Below are 20,095 nucleotides of genomic sequence, written 5' to 3' on the forward strand. Positions count from 1 at the left end.
ATATAGAGAGAAAGTATTAGTTGTAGTTGGAGATAGAGAGTGTTACATAATTTAGTGGGAATGTTAATTTTGTTTTTGTATCAACAGCATTCGTTTTGGGTTTGTTTCATTATCGAAATCGAAGGGACGCATAATACATAATAATTCATATAATAATACATTATATCGTATAAGTTTTTCTCTTTTCGTCTTGTTGTATATATTTGTTTTGTTTTTTATTTTATTTGTTGGTTTGTTTACATATGTATGTATGTATAAATAGTATATATATGTAGTTATGTTTTGCTTGTATCGTGTATGTATGTTTGTTTTTTATGTATCTATGCAATTGTCCTAAAGTGTTGCCCTTTCTGCTAGATTTGCTAGTTTGTCTTTTGTATACAAGAGTTCAAGAGGATCTTAAAAACTCGAAAATATATCAAAAAATGTTTCTTGAAATGCAATATATATGTATTTTAGTTAGGTATATATATTTATATATATATAGAGTACTTTTCTAGGCATATACAGCATACCCCACACACGATGTGTTATATTCATTTAAGAGAAGAATTTAAGAGAAGTATCAAGTAATGTTTTAGTGTTGGTGTTTGTTTTTCTTAGTGTGTGCTTGTGTGCGTGTTGATGTATGTATGTATGTATATAAGTACATAAGTATTTGTTTGTTTATATTTTGTTTCCTTTTTGTGTATATAGAATCCAAAATGATACACTAATTGCTATATATATGTAGTTCGAGATCGAGGCAAAAAATTTGATAATATATATAGCGCATCAAAATGATATATGTGATGTATACATCTTCATCTTAAATGATTTTCTTCATATTTTCTCTTATTTTTTTTTGTGTTTAGTTTTGCCGAAATCGTATCCTGTCCAATCCGTGTCAATGTGTCTGTAAGTGTGTGGATGTGTTTGTGTGGTGTCTGTGCTTTTTGGTCTGTGTTTGGCCTGCTGCTGATTGTGTATACGTCATGTATGCCTCGAAAAATATGCATAAAGCTGCTTTAATACTGTAAAATTGTTGCTTGTTGTCCTAGGTTTCCCTTTTTGTTTGTTTTTGTCTTTCTTTTTCGTTTTGCTGTAAAGTAAGTTATCATTCACAATTGTAGTAAAAAAGCTAGGTAGGTTCGCTTCAGATTGTGTGTGTGTGAGAGAGTGTGTGTGTGTGTGTATGTTGTGTGTGTGTTGTGTCTTGTTACTTGATATGTCCGAGTTCATATTGCATACAAATCGATGACAATATCTAGTCTCAAATACATATACATATTCAAAAAGTATATATGTTGGTTTTTCGTTTAGTTGTTTTTGTCTTTTTTTGAAGAATTTGTAGATTTTCGTTCATGTTTTTTGGTTTTTTTTTTTGGTTTGTAAACTCAAATTCGTAAACGAATTGCTGCACGCAAACGAAAAAGTCGCCTTACGTAACCAAAAATTGTGGGATACTGTACTTAATTGTTTAATAATAATTAAAGCCGCTTGCAAATTCAACAAACAATTCATATTAGCATTAATTCTGGCATTCATTCATTAGTATTATTTAGTGTTTGGTTTTTTTTTTTATGTTATTATTATTATTATTGTATTTAACCTTACAGCACCACAATTTGTTTTTTCTTTGGGTTCTCTTTCTCATTTCCTGTTATTCTGTTTTTTTTTTGTTTGTATTTCCTTTTTTTTGTTTTTCATTTTGGTAAGTTTAGGCAACATAACTGAATAAAATGTAGATAATTTAATTATTTTTCGCAATTATTATTAATATTATTATTAGTTTTTAATTGAATTTTTGCTAAAATTTTGTGTGGCTGTTGTCTCTAGTTAGTATTTCGTTAATTTTTGTAATACCCTTGCAAAGTTTATCAAGTTTTTACCAGGAACAGTGTTTGGTATAAGAATTAAAAAGTTTCATTTTAACTAATTACGATCATATGACTATAATAGATAAAGATTGAATTTTTAAAGTGTTTCTTTCCAGTTTATTTATGAAAAACTGAAGAGAAGAAGTCATAAAAGTATTCTGTATCGGAATTATCTTTAGCAGAAGCAAGGAAATGAAATTCGTTTTCCCACACTTTTGGTTATCTATATCGATTTTAATCTATAGTTTTACATGGCAAGGGTATTATTGATTCTTCGGTGACCCGAAGTTACTTTACAGTAGTTATTTTATTTTTTGCATGGCGAACTTGTTTTGTTTTGTGTTTTTGGTTTTTGCGAAATATTTTACACAATTATTTGATTGGCTAGTGGCATAATTTGTTATAACATAGTGATATATATATATATGTGTATATATAGTATGTAATATATATATATATATGTAGGCTTAAACGCGGCACGATTTTCCTTTTTTTTTTTTTTTTGGTTTTAGCAAGTCTTGAGTTTGAAGCTATAATTTCTTAGGCATAATTTCTTGTTGCTTTGTTTGCTAAAGTATTTGTTTAATTTTCCTCTCTTTCCTTGTTTTTTTTTACTGCCAACAACATAAACCGAATCACTTATTATCCTTCCGTTCATTTGTACACATTTCTATTTGTTTTTCAACCGCATCTCTTATTTGTTTGTGAGTGTGTATGTGTGTGTGTGTGAGTGTGAGTTTGTTTGTGTGGCATATTAATTGTTAATGGTTTACATCTTTCGTTTTGTGGCTGGCGTTTTTGCACTATTTGCACTATGATTTTAATATACTCATTTGTTTTCCCTTTGTGTTTTATTGCTAATTTGACAGTAATTCCATGTATTCTGCTACCTGCTTACACATACCACTCCTTGACATCCTTGGAGTCACGTTTCTTGGCCTTGGGTTGCACCAGGCCGGCCATCTGAGGCCTGCCATCGCTGCCATAGCCAAGTGAGCCACTGCCACTGGACATCATGCCTCCGCCACCGCCTCCGCCGCCTCCATTGCCATTGCTGTGCATCTGCTGTTGGCCATGATGCGACTGTTGGCCACCTTGATGGTGATGTGGCTGCTGCTGCTGTTGCTGATGATGATGCTGCCTCTGTTGATGATAGGAGCCGTTGGTGCTTGTGTTGCCCAATAAAGCGGCATTTGGATTATGCGATCCATAGGCAGCAGCCTTTTCACTCTCCGTCTTGTAGCCACGATCGCCATTCGATTTAAGCCACAGCACGAGGAGAATGACCAAGATGACAGCTATGAGAATGCCCGCCACAATGCCTATAATCATGGCAGTGCGTTCTTCCTCAATGGAATTGATGCGTCCTCCCTTGCCGCCCTTGGGCCGATAGTTATTCAAATTGGTGTTGTATGTATTGCCGCCATATGGTCCGTATGGTGGTGGATCTTGTGGTGGCAGGGGCGGTGGCATTGGTGGCAAGGGATGATGCTCCTCCGGCAATTGCATGTTCTCGTGATCGATGCGTCCACCGCCCACGCCATTGCCATAGACATCAAAGGGTGTTGTTTCACGTTCGGTTACAGTGCTTGGAATTTCTGGGGGCGGAGGTGTTGCCTGTGTGGTGGTGCTTGTTGTTGTTGTCGTGGTAGTGGTTGTTGTCGAGGTGCTAGTGCTGCTGGTGCTGCTAACGGCGGCACGTTGCGTCGATGAGGTTCCCGCACTGCTGCTGCTGGTGCTCGATTGTCCTGGCGTATTGCTGCCACTTGATGAGGGAGTCGTCAAGTAGATGGCTGTGCTGCTGCCACTTCCGCTGCTGCTGCTGCTGCCACCCGATCCGACCGTACTACTGCCATGTTGCTGTTCCGTTGTCACATCGCTGCGTCCTGTTGTGGTGGCTGTTGCCAATTCGTTGTTGGACTCTGTAAGTGGGTTTTTGGGCGTATTGTGTTATTATTTTAATATTTATCACTTTAATTGTGTATGCTCAAGTGTGTAGGTACGTGTGTGTGTGTGTGTGTGTGTGTGTTTGTGACTCTTCGTGTGTGTGCTCCCAACCCAATTAAGTAAATACTTGACCATTGATAGTTTGCTTTACATTCACATACATAGTTTATTCAACATAGAGAGATAGAGATAGAGAGTGTTAGAGATTTGTATAGATTTGATATTGGAGAAAGATATGCACTGGTTTATCATTTTGGATCTGGGCTCATATGTGTATATATACAAAAATATGTTGAAAGACAAAACTAGGGGTTCATTCATTTACTCTTACACATTTAACGCTACTATATACAATCGAATACATACACACACACACATATATACATATTTATTTATATATATATATACATACATATATGTAGACTAGACTGAATCCATGAACAAAGTTCATCGAAGAAAGTATTGACAATATTAAGTATACGACCAGTTGCTCAAAAGTTTTAAAATATTTAAATATTGAATAACAATAAAGTAATAAAAAATTGTGAATTGTTCAAGCTAATTTGTATGTAAGAAGTAAAAAACTTTTAACTTTTTGGAAAAATTCAAAAAGAAAACAAGAGGGAACAATTGTTTGCGTAACATGGCGTATGAGTTATATTTTTTGGTTTTACTTTACGTGAATATTTAATGATAAATCTCAGGGTATCCAGTCTAATATACACATGAGGTGCAAATATATATATATATATATATATATATACATTTATATATATGTATAGGTAACGCTGACTTTTAACCCTCCTCCTGCACGTCCTTTTCCATCACCTGAACTCACTTAACCCCCACAATTCAGCAAAGTAATTTTTTCTTTTCGTGCATATTTACGCTTAGTGATCGGTGTGGTTGTTATTGTTCTTTTGTTGTTGTTGTAGTTGTTGTTGTTGCTGTTGTTGTTCTTGTTGTTGTTGTTCTTGTTGTTGTTGTTATTCTTGGTTGATGGCTCTCGTTTAAGGCTAGACACACAGTGGGCCTAGTTTTAGTTTAGTTAGAAGCTTAGCCTATGTAAGTGCTTTTCAATCGTTAAATTGATTTCTCTCTGCATTTTGTTTAGTTTTTGTTTGTTTTGTTGTTGTTGTTGTTGTTGTTTTGTTGCATTAAGTTAGTTAGTTAGTTAGTTATATTAGATTATGGAAATTTACAGAGTATCCAAGGCGCAATCACAGTCAGAAATATGAAGGCGATTTCACATTCTGAAAGAGACACATAAGGCGTACTCATTGTCAGTTCAATTCAACAAACAGAGTGAATGACTTTGAGAGAGAGAAAGAGAGAGAGCTGAGAGTGAGCTGGATGATCGCGAGAGAGAGAAAGTGAGAAATTTTAAATTGATTCTTTTTTTTTTTTTGTTTGAATTTGAATTGAGCGTACTTGATTTTGATTTGGAAGGGGTGGAACGGGGGGTTATCGGTTGATTTTGGTTTGAAATGCATTTCGAGAGTGCGAGGCGTAAGTATGACGTATGTATAGACAAATATATTTTTGCATATCATATTTATAAGGCGGAGCCCATTGAGTCTTAGGATTGAAAATTGTTTATAAATATGATACGATCTATATATATATGAAGGTATATATAGGTATATATTGTTAGTATGCACATGTTGAATTGGTCAAAACTGTTCTAGTGTAAGCGTTTAAAAGCGTTTTGGCATTTTTTTTTGGCATTGCAAAATATTCGTTGACCCAAATCCTTGACATTTAACAATAACAACAACAAGTTAAAGAAATTCATTAAACACCAACTACCAAACTGACTAAGTTACTATATGTATATATATATATGACTCAACTAATTAAGTATATACATGAACCTTAGCTTAACCACAAAAACAAATTCTGAATATATGTGTATATAAAACGAGTATTATGCATGATTATCTCTAATGCAGTAATTTTGAATAAATGGCTAATATCCTTAGCAACCTAATGTCTCTAATGAAACAAGTGTCTATGTATGCTGTGTATGTGTTTGTATTTTCAGTGTGTGTGTGTGTTTGGGTTTGTTTGTGTGATCGATCCAAAATGCCAATGACAATGACACCACCGACACCGATTTGGTCAAGGATTTTCAACTGAAATATCCAACACTCACCTGCTGCCCCCTTGGCCGTGCTAGTCGATGTGAACTGTTCCGTCGTCTCGCCATAATCCCCAGAACCATGGACACAATCCTCATCATCGCAGGCCCGTTCGGTGCCATTATTGTTATTGCTTCCACCGCCTCCTCCTCCAGTTGCGCCATTGTTTGTACTCTGATTATTGCCCTGCTGGGAGGTGGTTGTCTGTTTTGTCGGAGGCACATAGACAGGTGTGATTAGATCATCTCCACTGCCCGACTCGAAGGGCGGCGTACATTCGTCTTCATCGTCGCCGCGACAACCGGATCCGGCACCGGAGAATATAAGATCATCTATGGCCCCAGGATAGCCACTGGCCGGCGTCTGTCGAGTAGAATTCAAAGTCTAATTTTACTTCAGTTGATCTGGTGCCGTACTGGCCAAGCTTTATATATGTAGTTAGTTAATAGTTTACTTAAATTGTTGTGCGGCATGTATGTAGCTGAGTTCATTATGTATGTGTGTATGTATGCAAGTTGTGATAGTGTAAATGTGCTTATGAATCACTGAAGTTCTTACGAAAGTTTCCCAAAAGAAATAATCATATTTTATTTGCCTTTAAGAAGTTGCAATTAATAAGCTCAACTGTCTAAAAGGATTATTTTTTTCAATCTTTTGAAAAATCAAGGCAAATCGAGGTATGTAAAATGGTAGATCATTGCCCTCAGAAGTATGCAACAGACTGCAAATAAATGCATTGTTATCAAAAAAAAGTTCACTTTTTTAATGTCCTGTTGCTAAAATATGAATTGTATATGGTCTATGAACATCAAGCACCATTTCATAATTACAGATCTTTTCGAAAATTTGTTGAATGTCTTAAAAAGCACTTTCTTCCTCCGAATGTTGCTGGGGCGCATTCACCTTTCCGCAACTATAAAGGGAGTTTATTAATGTTAGTCCTTCATACATATCTTTTTAAAAAATTTTGATGTTCATATTTCTGAATTTCAATCGCTCGCTATAGATAACTATGTTGTTTGTTATATTTCCTCTAAACAACATTGAGTTCAAATTGGCTAAAATTTCAAGAAATCAAGAAAGCAAATAGTTGATTCATTTACATTTCGCGCTTATTTAACTCAACATGTTTCTGATCAGTTGAAAGTTTTAACTTTGAATTAACCATTTAAGTAATAAATTCACTTAAATTGTTAAGTATTTTAGTCTACCCATGGAAAATGCTTTTTAATATAACCAAAAGTTCCATATTTTTTGGTTTTAGTAGGATGTATAATCGGAAAAGTAGCCGCAGCTAAGAAGTTCTTTAAGAAACCTTTAAAATCAGTTAAAAAACTTTTAATAACATATTTTAAAACTTATTTTTCTTAAAATTTGTTGTATATATAGCTAAATAAATGATACATATAATGCTAACTAGTTCGATTCAGTGCCTTTGGGCTTAAAGAAGTTGATCCTATTGGATATAGGTGAGACCTCTTGGGTCAAGCAAACTTCAGTCTTTAGTATGTGATTGCTGATGATAATGATTATGAGATGGATTTGCAGGTGATTAAGTGTTATTATGTTGGTTGTGCTTAATGTGGAAGGAGTCATGCAGCATAAGTGCGGTTAAATTTGGTGCAAAATGGAAGCAAATGTTAGTTAATGTAGATAAATGTATTCGTATATATGTAAATATATTGGTATAATATATATTATATGCTTATTGGGCTAGCATTAGTATTCTAAATATATATATTCACAAAGAGAATAATTAAAGTGCTGTGCAGCAAATATCAATGAACAAAAAGAAACTAATAAAAAGAATAAATTCAAACTCAAAACTGGTTAGTGGAATTGTTATTTTGGAATTGGTTTTTTTTTTCGTTAGTGCGTAAAAGCGTTACAGAACTGAATACGCAGAATGCGCATTTCTGGCAGAACCGAGGGAAATCATAAGGTTCAAATCAAATGCGGCATTTACACTAAATATTTATAGATAATTAGGTACATTTATCATTTAGCTAATACTTTTAGTTTTCTTTTTGGTTTTTTTTGGAACGATTAACGCTTGTAATATATAATATAGGTTTCATTTTTTTTGTTTTTTTGTCTGAATGTTGAACCAAATTTCCCCGGATTCGATGAAAATCTTTTAACTTTCGGTTATGCAATTATTTATACGATATATATTGTATATGTAAATGGGAGTGCTTGGAAAACTGTACAACATTCTTGGCATTTCGGTGCAATAAAATCAAATCGTCTTGGGAAATGGGGTTCCACAACTCATGAAGCTGATTATCGGTTTTAGGTTTAGGTTTAGTTAAAGAAAGAATTTTGAATAAACTTTGTTTTTTTGGTTTTTACGATGAGAAAAATACTTGGAAAGTTGAAAAGTTGAGAGAGGAATTCAAAGAAAAATTTCAAATAAATTCCCTAACCTGCTGCATTCTCTGCAGATCATTTCTATCTAATACTCCAGTTACCAATTGAACATCTCCACGAATGGTGATATGAGGATCACGTTCGACGGCCAAATCCAGTATACGCAACTTGTTCACAGAAAGGCCGGCAATAACGCCAGCAAATGGCCGTTCGATACGTGTGCGACCGTTGCGGCTAAATTTACCGCCCACTTGTATATTGGACATGGTGTTAAAAACAGTCGAATGATGGCCTGAAATTTGAAGTTTTTGAGATTACAATCTATTAATTCTCTGAAATAAGTTTAAATTACTCTTACTCTGCGGTGTCAAGGCCTGGACATTGTAGTCATCCAGCTGGAGTGTGGCATTGCCTCCTTTCCTTTGGAAACGAACCACATGATAGGAATTATCATTGACCTTGGTGCCAATTTCCCCCAGAGGCAAATCCACACTGCCTATATTATAGACCATAAATATGTTTCCCTCGACAATTTCCAGTTCCATGTAATCCTGTGTGGTGGCACTTTCAATACGCAAAAGCACCGCATCGGGCTTGGTGGTAATGAAACCCAACGCAATGTTATCCTCCTCGGTATCCGCTTGGGCATTCTCGGGGTAAGTGTATTGGACCATCCCTTTGTTGTTGCCAAACTCATAGGCAATGGATTCTATGGGGAAAATGTTGACCTTGTTGCTAATAGAATTCGCTTATTTGTGACTAGAACTTACCATCATAGCAGGTGGGTCCTGTATATGAGGTCATATCGCATTCACAGGCATAGGCATTCCATTGCTGTACACAAATTCCACGATTGGCGCAAGCATTCTGACTACATTTGGTTGGACCCTCACAGCCGGTGACCACCAGAGAACTGGGCACCACTGCATCATTGGTCAGTGAGGGCGAATTATCACCCAGATCCAATGAGGCCAAGCAGCCCTCGAACCCGGAACGCGATGATATGGAAGCTGGCAATTTCGAATACATGTCCTTAAAGACACCGCCAATATACAATATGCCAGCCAATTCCAAATGCATATTATTCCCAGTCAAGCTAATTATCTCGAACGAGTCATCCACCGTTAGGGTATGAGTTTTGGGTCCTGGCCGCCTTATGCTGACCTGATGCCAACGATTATCATTCATATGTATGCGAGACTTATCCCTCATGGTAACTGGACCATCGCCCAGATCGAAAGTGTAGTGAATGTGTCCATTAACCAGCTCCACAGCCACAAAATCACTTCGTCGTCCGCCATTGAAGACGAGCAGGCCATTTGGCTCCACAGTCTTGAAGCGAAAGTCTATGGAAATGCTATTATAGGCCTTCAACATGGCCAGGCCAACATACGAATGCTTCGAACGGAAGGTGGCCGCATGATATGGCTGACCCGCTGGTGAGTTAACAAAACGAGCTGTTAGCTTAAACGTTGCACTCGGTAGGGCAGAAAGTTCTGGACCCAGAGATTTTACTATATCCAGATAGCTAAATTGATTAGGAAGTTAATGAAGTGCAGTTCCCAATTTCTTGTTCTCTGTTGCTTACCGCTGTCCATTGAAGACAAAGCCCTGCATTTGTCCCACAAAATTCGGCATGGTCGAGGTCATTTGTATCTCCTCTTCGGCATGGAACAGACCACCCAAATGTATGGAACGTATCTCCATGGTGCTATGGCGTCCCAATATTGTCTCAGCTAAGCAAAGAAGCAAATCACAAAATATTTTCGAGGGGAAAAACGAAAAGAGAAATTGATAAAACTCAGGGGTCTTTTGGGCCGCTATAGGGACAGAAGCCAGCATTGACTTTTGATCTAATATTTAGTCTAGGCAGATTACCATTAAGATTAGATATTTGTATATTGAATATATATATAGGTATAATAGATATTAGGTATTATATGGAGTGGAGTGACAAGAAGCACATACGCATATGTATATTCAAAGAGTATTAGAGTAGAGTATATATAGTATAGAGATATATATATATATATAGGAATGCGTTCATTTTGTTTTTTTTTTTAGTAGTAGTAGTAGTAATAGTAAGACATAGAGCTAAGTTTTGGTTCAAGCAGTTTTTTTTTTTTTGTTTTGTCACAGGATATGCGACTTGAATGTAGTTAGAGTTTTGAATATATTTTGCAGCTTGGTACATACTATAAGAAAGGTGCAGATTACAATACAAATGTTGAGAGTTAGGTAGGTTTAGAAAAAAAAGTATACAAAAATCAAATATGTTGAAAAATCTCTAAAGAAAAATGAAAAATACTTCAGTTAAGTACTTTTATATATGTATATTAATATATAGAGTTATTTGGTGCAACTTTTGTATTGTTTCCGTATTATACACTTGACATTTTCATTGAATTTTGTACGCCATTTTTGGTGTGTGAGTTACGGTGACATTTTGCTTCATTTTCAACGGTGCGATAGTAATCGAAGAGACAACCAAAATCAAGAACATTAATAAATGATAGTTACCTACGTACAGTTCAAAAAACAAAAACCAAAACAAAAACAAATAAATGAAATGAAAAGTTGTTGTTGTTGCTGCCTAAACGACACTGAACTAAACATCGATTTGTTTAATAATATTCCTCTGTATAGAAGTGTGAGTGAATTTGTGTTTTACCATTGTATACGTGTGACCTGTATGGGTGTGGGTGTGTCTGTGTGTGTGAGTGTGGGTGTGCGGGACTAAGTTAATAACGGTGCATTAGGCTTAACGAGCGAGACCGCATTAAGGACGAATGGGCAATGGCGAAACTAGGGAAAATAGTGAAAATTTGCCCCCAAAAGTATGCCAAAGCAAGTTGAATAAATTATTTAACTACAAAGAACTTTTGAAATATCCTGTCTGTAAAGCCCAGGATATTCGAAAAATTCTTTATAGTGTTAATAATTTGTCAACTATTTATTGCATACTTAGAGGGGAAAATATTCTCCAATTCATTGAATGACTGAATGATTGACAACTTGACATGCAAATGGCTGCGAGTGAAATAGAGACAGGACAGAGACAGAGCGAGAGAGAGAGAGACAGCGACAGAGTATTAACTAGTCGTGGTGATTGGTGAAGTAAGGAAGTAGAAAGTAAGAAGAAGAAGAAGTTGCTGAGAAATGGGGTATACAGTTCTTACAGCTGCTTGCCAAATGTTTATGGTAATTTTTGGCGCATTTACAGTTATTGAAAGTGAGAGTGAGATACATATATATATACTATATGTTATTTACATACAATACAGAAATATATATATAGTTATTAGAAGTTTTGCGAACCAGACTTAAATCGTGAGCAAGTCATGCGATTTTGAATTATTTATTAGTCATAGATATTAGTTGTTGTTATTTGCTTTGATTTGCTTTGCTTTCCAGAGGTGCTCTCACATGCAAACGCTTCAAGTGTGCGTGTGGGTGTGAGTGTGTGTGCACTATAGTGAGTGTGTGTGTGTGTAAGTGCGTCTCTGTGTGTGTTAGTGTATGTATTCGTATATGTTTGTACGTATTTGTGGCTGCGGTAAAAGCTCTCAGAGACTTTGGCCAAATATGTGATTTCTTTTCTTTTCTTTGGCCATTGCCGCCAAAGCGTTGCCCACTTTTTGGCCAATCGTTTCTTTTTGAATGTATATACTATACACTTACACAACAAGAAAACTAATTTGTACTTAGGACACGTTTGTTAGTTGCTTAGTTGCTTAGTTAGTTGCAATTGATTGTTATTTTTGGTTGTAGTTGTAGTTGCAATTGTAGTTAGGTTTACTTAACACAAAGCTAATTACATATTAAATGGTGCAAAATTACAGCCCTGGGCACATACAAACATTGTTTTGCCTTCTCGTCTCAATAGGTCCTTCCCGTTTCAAAAGGTGTTGACTCGTGTCCTGCGACTTCTATTGAGCGATTCGACAAAAAAATGTTTCACCGAGTTCTTGCGTGTCGATTTTTTCTCTCGCCTAACCAAAAAGAATAATTACGGAACAGAAAAACGTAAAAAAACTGTAACCAACACCAAATTCACAACGTTTTGGATTGGGCATAGAGAAGGTCATTTGAAATATATTGCATTCTGCAACTTTTCTCGATCGATGGATTGACATTTTGTTTTCAAAGTTGTAGTAGAAAATTGAGTTGTAGTTGGTTGGTCTGATTAATGTATGTAATACACACGTCTGGAACAAACATTCTTCTTCTTTTAACATACCGCACTGGATTTATCTGGTTTAACTTATAGTACAGCAATTTATATGAAATTTATTTAATTTTCTTTAGCTTAGATTAAAATACTTTTTTGTTTTTGTTTTTTGATAATATGGCCTGTAAATACAAATCTTCTTTATGTATATATATATATTTACATGACAAAGAAAATAAAATAACTTATAAGTATTCATAAAGAAATGAATAAGAAATCAAATTTAAAGAGCAAAACCATTTTTGAAAATGCTTAAAGCCACATTGAATTGATGAAGAAAGGTTTTAGGCCATCTTTTAACAGATTTATCATGTCTTCGAAGGAAAACTTGAAATATTTTGATTTGTGGCAAAGTTATCAAAGCTGTAGATATAGTTAGACAAGTTGGAAAAAAACTGATAATGCAAATAATATAGAAATTTTGTATAAAGAATCATTATAACACATAAATTTACGAAAATAGGGCCACTAAAATTCTTCAAGAGATAAACAAATCTTCTTATTTGGAGATTCTTTTCGGCGAAAGATAAATTTTTATATATGTATTGATATATGAAACAGTAAAAAAAAGCTTGAGAAAGCTATGTGTTTGAAATTAATTTATTATATAGAAAATTTCCATATATAAAAGACAATTATTACCAAAGTTGACTGTATTAAGTCAAGGTAGAAATGGGCAGGTCCCCAATGGAATGGGTAAAGTAACTTCTCTTAATCTTCTGAAGAAAAAGATGACAATAAATAATGATAGATTTCGCCAAAGTTTATTTAATATTAGTTGTAAAACTCTTTGGACTAGAAGATAAAGTTCACACATTTAAAATGTGTTTTGAGGTAAACGTTTTGACAATAAAGCAACAAAAAAATATTCAATTAAATGCAAAAAAAAGAAACCCAAAGAGACAATAAACTAAAGTGTATAAATCAATGATACAATCAGAGTTTTCATGGACAAAACAATTTACAAGACAATCAATTGATATTTATAACACTGAAGGCTAATTTAAAAAGGACAGCTGAACTCAGCTGAGCTCTTTCAGCTGTTTGGAACATTTATTTGGTTCTAGTCTGGTCTGGTTTAGTTGGATTTGATTCGGTCTATACATTTTTTGTTGATATTGGTTCATTACACTTATAAGTATATATATTTGGCTGTTTGATTGACTGTGGTTTTTTTTTTTTTTAACATTTTTGAGGTCTTTTTTGTTATTTATTTATTGGTATTGGAATTGGCAATCTTATAGTTCGAAAATCAAACAAATTTGAAAATCGCAAATTAAAACACAACATCGAGATGTTTGAAAGAGTTTCGGAAAAAAGGTCGTTACAAGAGAAGTTTAAAAATATATAAAAATTATTTAAAATGATTTTCTTATGAGTTTTCGAATTAAAAGTTGTAAATAATAAATTGTGAAAAAGTTTTGTTATGAGAAGGCATAAGGAGAGAGAGACGAAAACAAACAAACTGTTTTAACAATGTGGAAAATGTATTTGTGGATTATGTGGCATATGGTGTTTTCTTTTTTTTTAAATGAGAATTTCTTCAAAACTATATTTTGCTTAAAGAATACGTATATTGAGAGAGAGAAAGAGAGAGAGAGTAGGATAGAGAGTTTCAGATCTAATATAAATTTATCAAATTCGTCATCATCGTCAAAAGGAAAGATGTGGAAAATGTGTTATGCAAAATGAGGATCGAACGAATCAAACTTGCTAGATACTTTCTTTTTTATTTTTTTTTTTTAATTAGCTTTTTAATGTTTTCGTACTGCATTTTGTAGTTGTTGTGTTTGATGTGTGTATATGTGTGTGTGTGTGTGTGTTAGTTCATAGTTAACTAAAAAAGCTCTCAAATAAAAAGTTTCAAAGTTGAAAACTAAAAAAATTATTAAACTGCTGCCGACTGCACTTTCGTTTGAGGTCTTTTCCTTCTCTAAATTATTTTCTAAAGCACCTTAACACACACCTGGGTCAGGGGTCGGAGGGCATAGGCAAGGAATTTACTTTTAATAGTTAGTTTTGTTTTTTTTTTCTTTAAACTTGAACCATGAATTTAGCGCTGGAAGCACTTTAACTGGAAACTAATCGAAAATTGCTTGAAAGGGTCATTCAAAGTCTTGACATTCGGGAAAATTGTTTGGTTTTTTTTTAATGTACAAAAAAAAAACGACACGGCACGACACGTAGTAGGGCAAATAGATGTGCTGGTGATACATACATAACATACCCCTGACGGGGGGAGCCCCGTCAACTTGTAGACGCAGATTCGATGCCCTGCGCGAGAAGCGTATGGTATGCCAATTATTGTCATTGAGCACCGTTTGGCCAGCCAGGAGATTCTGCAAAGTAAATCAATGTGGAGAATAAGTTTCTTTGGGATCACTAGATTCAGTTTGAGTTGGCTTACCTTCTCCCTGTCGCTTAGCCTCACACTGGCGCGTATACGTCCTGCTACGAGAGCAATTTCCAGACGATCTGGGGAATTGGATTCGGCACTGGTCAAGAGGAGTAAGCCGGCTGGTCGCGAGGTTTTAAATCTTATGACCAATTCCTCTGTTTGTGTCTTTGTGCCTTGGCCATTGCCCAACCAGATGGTCATATGTTGACTTCCATTGAATGCCAGAGTAGCCAATTCTCGGCCACATGTCGGTCCGCCGTACAAGGTGGCCGAGCAATCGCAAATGGGTCGATTCCAGCCCTCCAGGCAGGTGCCGCCATTGAGGCAGGGATTGCCATTGCATACATTGCTTTGGACATGGCACGAGGGTTTCACCGAGGCTAAGTGGTCAAAGTGGGTTATCAGTGGCCACCATCAGCAGCAGGCGACGCCTCCAACTACTACTACAATTACAACTGCACTTACCCGAGTCCTGAACGCGTGCAAAGGCCGCTATATCGATTGCCTTGCCACTCAACACCAGGTCACGCAAACAACCCACGAATCCCTGACGCAAGGTAGCTGTCCAAATGGCTGCTGGCCAGGCCACGCTATTATAGGCCGGGCCCACCCCACCCACATACATATGTCCGTCCAGTTCGAGTATGGTTCCATCTCCTGGTGTCCGAAAATCATTCCAAACCCCATCTACGCTCACCTTGGCATCGCGCCCGTTGCGACGCAATATCAAATCGTGCCAATCCCCATCATCTACGCGTCGTCGTGATGCCCTTATCTTCGAGGCACCCGAACCCAGATCAAGATGTATATAGATATGACCATTTAGCAGCTCAATGGCAATCAGAACGGGCTGTCATTAAAGGAACAAAGGCGGTTAATATGCCAAATGAAATCGAATCTTAGCTACTTACATTTTTAGCCCGGGGTTGCTTGGATCCTGTGGCCAATACGATGATTCCATTTGGTTCTTTTGTGCGAAATTTAAAGCTAATCGAACTCTGTTTGCCTGTCTCCCATGGAGGTAGAACCTAAAATAGAATGAGTTTGTTATAACTAAGTCAGGATAGAGTGCAAATCATTTTACTTACCAAATGCGATTCACGTGTGGTAAATGTAACTGGATCTTGGGGATCTCCGCTGGGACATTGATATTCCAGATTACCAGCCACTTGGATTAATTTTGAACCACTCTTGGCCAAATCGATTAGATTCAAGTTCAGGGTATCGGCAGAGAATTCCACCTTTCGCAGACAGCCCACAAAATTGTTGTGAACTCGAGCTCCAAGCAGAGCCCGTGGATTGACTGCACCACCCACATAGACCCGTGACGAGGACAACATGGTAAACTTGCCAGCTATGTGCGAGTGATCGGTGTAGACATCATCCACCACAGTAACAAGCTAAAACGTATTTCTCAGATTTAGTTAATCAGCCAAATTTAATTAGATTTGTCTACCCACCCGACAGAAACTTGTTATCGATGATATTTCCTGGATGCGACGATGCACAGTCACCTTGTGCCACTGATGGTCATCGAAACGCACCTTGGAGGGCTTAATGTGCATCTCCTGTTTGCCATTGGCCAGACCCATTGTAAGAGAGACGCCGCCATCACGCAGAGCCAGGTTCAAGTAGTCGGTGCCGTGACCCGTGTAGAAGAGCAAACCATTCGGTTGTCGTGTACGAAAGTAAAACGATATCGCATCCTGGGCACTAACAATCGGTTCAGCGCCCGTTTGGCCCAGATCGTAGGAAAGGAACTGTGTACCGCGGAACGTGGCTTCTGATGGCGCCTTCTCCTTCTCACAATACTGGCCATCGTACTCAAGATTACGACACTCGCAGATTGGACCGGAATCAGTTGATATGCAAATGCCACCGTGTTGGCATGGATCGTTCCTCTCGCAGGCATCTGTTGTGTTGCCACCGCGAACGCCCTAGAGATAACAGAAATAAGGATCTATGGGTTATGGATTGCCCAAGAGTGGAAAAGAGTGGCGAATGACTTACCCTTAGACCTCTTTCTCGAGCTGGCAATTCGGCATGGTCGCATGGCGTATCACCGCATTTGATGTCACGCGGTTGCTTCATTTCCTGTCTCCGGGTAATGCCACCTGGTTGATCTGCATACACCAGATTCCTAATGGCTCCACGAAATCGTGGCTCGAATATGACACTCGGTAGAGCCAATAGAGCCAATTTGCTGCTATACCAATTGGGCATTCCACCCACATAGACATCCGAGTTGCTGGCAAATTTACCAAACTGAAACTCTTTGCCTTTCGTGGAACGCTGCTGTGAGACTCCGTCGACAATGAGTGAGGTCTGTTCATCGTTGCGCAGGACTTGCACCTTATGCCAGTGGCCATCATGGAGTTCCCTGCCCACAGTGATAATCTGAGCACCGCCGCCAAGATTATACCTTAGACGAAGGGCTCCTTCGACCAGTTTAAGTTCAAAGAAATCATAAGTGCCACCATCGTCGGTGTAGAGGACCAGGCCGTTGGGCTGTTCCGTCTTGAACTCCAACTCGAGTGTGCCATTAAGTCCGGTATACCATTTGCGGAACGTGTAGAATGAACTCTGAGATCCATCCAGTTGAAATCCAGCACTGATAGTCACAAAACTGGCCGCTAAGCTGACCAACAAGGCGGTAATAATCAGCACTCGATATGAACGACGGGTTTCCACCACAATTCGCTTGCCATGGACTTTACTTTCGTTATCTTGAGGGTCTTGAGGATGTCTTCGTCGTCGACGCGCCTTATTGAATAGCAAATCGGAGGAGGAGGATGGGGAGACGGAGGTGGCGGTTACTGGCCGCTGCTTGCGCATCTGAGCCAGCGGATTATTTGACATTTTTCTGTTGTCGTGCTTGTCGTTTAGTTTAACTGTCATTGCCTCAAGAGCATAGTTTGTGTCCTTAAATATTGGACTGGGATACTGATATGCTGCACTTGGAGTCTTCATTCACACGCACAACACTTACGCACGCTCACACACACACACTAACACACGCGCACGCGAACGCACACACGCAAGTTGCGCGCGTAAAACGTAAATTGTCGCCTTGTATTCTTTTCTGCGTATTCCAGTCCTTGAAGAAAAGCTTTTCACTAGTGTCCTTGTATTAGTGTGTGTGTACTATTACTATGCGAGACCGAAACGACACTGGAAAATTATCCGCGCGTGTGACTTTCATTGAACTTTTGTTTGAAGAGAGAGAGAGAGTGAGAGTGTGAGCGAGAGTTTGGATGAGAGTGGGCGAGTGAGAGAAGGGAGCGAGCTCAATGAGAAAAGCTCTCACCTACACAAAGTTGGCTGCGGCTGTTGTGGCTCTGTTATCGCTGTAACTCTCGACACCAACACAAATATGAAGGAACAAAATGATTGCTAATCTTGGCTTGCCCGACGAATTTCGTGATTTCTATTGCAATTTACTTTAAGTTTTTGGCATTTTTTACACTTGATTTGCATAATGTTTGGTAAATTGCTTACTAACGCGCACATTCCGTTGCCGTTGGCCATTTATCTCGTGTCACAGAATCATTAGCAGCCTTGCATGCGTTGGCCTGATGTGAATTTTAGTGATTTGGGGGTGAAAGCTCGTCGCTGCTTACCCCCGCTGCTGCGCTGCTGCTGCCCCAAGCTGCTGATGTGGCGCCCACGAGCGTTTCAACGTACATGTACATACTAAAAATTTCGAAGAAAAAAAAAAATTTTCACTGCATGTCGCAAAAAAATTATCTATATGAGTTTTGTCTTTTTTGTGGCAATCACTTAACAAATCATAAGCTATGCAGTGCGTTTTAATTCACACACAAACGCATGCACACACACACACACAATGGGAGATTGTTAATTAATTATCTATATGTATCGATTACACTATTGATTGAAGTTTGCTAACTTTGATTTTTGCTTACACAATTTAACGCACTCTTTCATTTTTTTTTTTTCACTTAACAAATTTGCTTTCTTTTTGTTAGCCTTTGCAGGTAGCATTTGTTAGGTGTAAAGGAATTTTCAAACCGATGTATTAGAATTTTTGTCTATTTTTTTCCGTTGGAGGGATACAAAAAAAATTTTTTTGATGTCGAAATTTTTTTCTGCAGCGTTTTCCGCTTTTCCTAGTTATAATATCGATCCGCGCTGCATCCACGACAAGACTGAACTGCAATTTCAAACTCAATTCCTTGGCAGTGTTTCCAATGGATAACGAAAGCTCTTTTATAGCTTATTTTGTGAGAGGAACCAGCTGATAGGCTTACACGACACGACATATACGCTACAGCAGAGACAATGGCCAATTCGGAAAATGATTAACATCAGATTAAGTTGAAAGAAAGCATACATTGGCATTTCATAGGCACAAAAAACTCTTAAATGTATGCTATCAAAACTGATGGTTTCCTTTTTGTATGTGGGTTCGAAATGCGCACAAATGTATGCTACAAAAAAGTAACAGTTCGCTTTGTGTGTAGGGCATGGGAATGCCAAAAATTAAAAGCTCGCTTACTTCGCACGAGGCATGCATATGCGTACTACTAACACACATACACACACACACACACACACTTACACTCTTACACATGCGTAATAAGAGCACAACACGCAGGTTCATAACCTGCACCACTCGAAATTAGATGGGATACGTACACACAAATACCTTTACATAAACACCTACACTTACATACTAGTACACCCACACACACACTCACACACTCACACCTACACAAAAACAGAGAGGACCCATATAAATGCCTTGACATTTACTACACAACTTCGACAAGTCGGCGTCAAATTCGATTTGCATTTGAAATGGAAATGTAGCTTGTCCTTGTCTCCGTCTGTCTGTGTCTGGCTCTGTTACTCCTTTAATCCACACACTCCAGCACACACACACATACACACACACAAACAGACAATCTGCTTGCAAGGCCAAGTTAGACATAAATCAACGTTACTTGAGCATATTATCACGCACTGACCACTGACCATTACAGCGTCTGACAAACATTTTCAAGCATTTTTCTCTCTACGCTTTTATTATATTAATAATTTTAACGAAACACGCAAAAAACCGCGTCAAGGCAAGCCACAAATGCCAACACGTGTGCAGTCGAAGGACATAATGCAATCGAAGTGG

The 20,095-nt window shown here is 37.6% G+C and overlaps 1 protein-coding gene across 6 annotated transcripts; it reads right to left on the minus strand.

Moving 5' to 3' along the window:
* Nucleotides 1–2,344: 2,344 nt before the first annotated feature.
* Nucleotides 2,345–19,108, minus strand: LOC6647350 (neurexin-1). 6 transcript variants are annotated; one of them, XM_002069739.4, is made up of 13 exons: nucleotides 16,957–19,108; nucleotides 16,407–16,883; nucleotides 16,035–16,346; nucleotides 15,858–15,974; nucleotides 15,412–15,796; nucleotides 14,956–15,326; nucleotides 14,776–14,887; nucleotides 9,906–10,053; nucleotides 9,088–9,845; nucleotides 8,676–9,026; nucleotides 8,374–8,609; nucleotides 5,962–6,310; nucleotides 2,345–3,781 (listed from the first exon to the last, which is right to left on the minus strand). In XM_002069739.4, exons 1-13 carry the CDS (start codon nucleotides 17,914–17,916, stop codon nucleotides 2,754–2,756), a joined length of 5,604 nt encoding a protein of 1,867 aa, XP_002069775.1. In that variant the 5' UTR covers nucleotides 17,917–19,108; the 3' UTR covers nucleotides 2,345–2,753. The 6 variants fall into 6 exon arrangements, with proteins under 6 accessions (XP_002069775.1, XP_015032862.1, XP_023034117.1 ...); XM_015177376.3 differs by having other exon boundaries at nucleotides 8,419–8,609; nucleotides 14,767–14,887; XM_023178349.2 differs by having other exon boundaries at nucleotides 5,962–6,331; nucleotides 8,419–8,609; nucleotides 14,767–14,887.
* Between the last annotated feature and the right edge of the window lie 987 nt (nucleotides 19,109–20,095).

Source organism: Drosophila willistoni, chromosome 3R, assembly GCF_018902025.1.
Source record: "Drosophila willistoni isolate 14030-0811.24 chromosome 3R, UCI_dwil_1.1, whole genome shotgun sequence".
Lineage (NCBI taxonomy): Eukaryota > Metazoa > Arthropoda > Insecta > Diptera > Drosophilidae > Drosophila > Drosophila willistoni.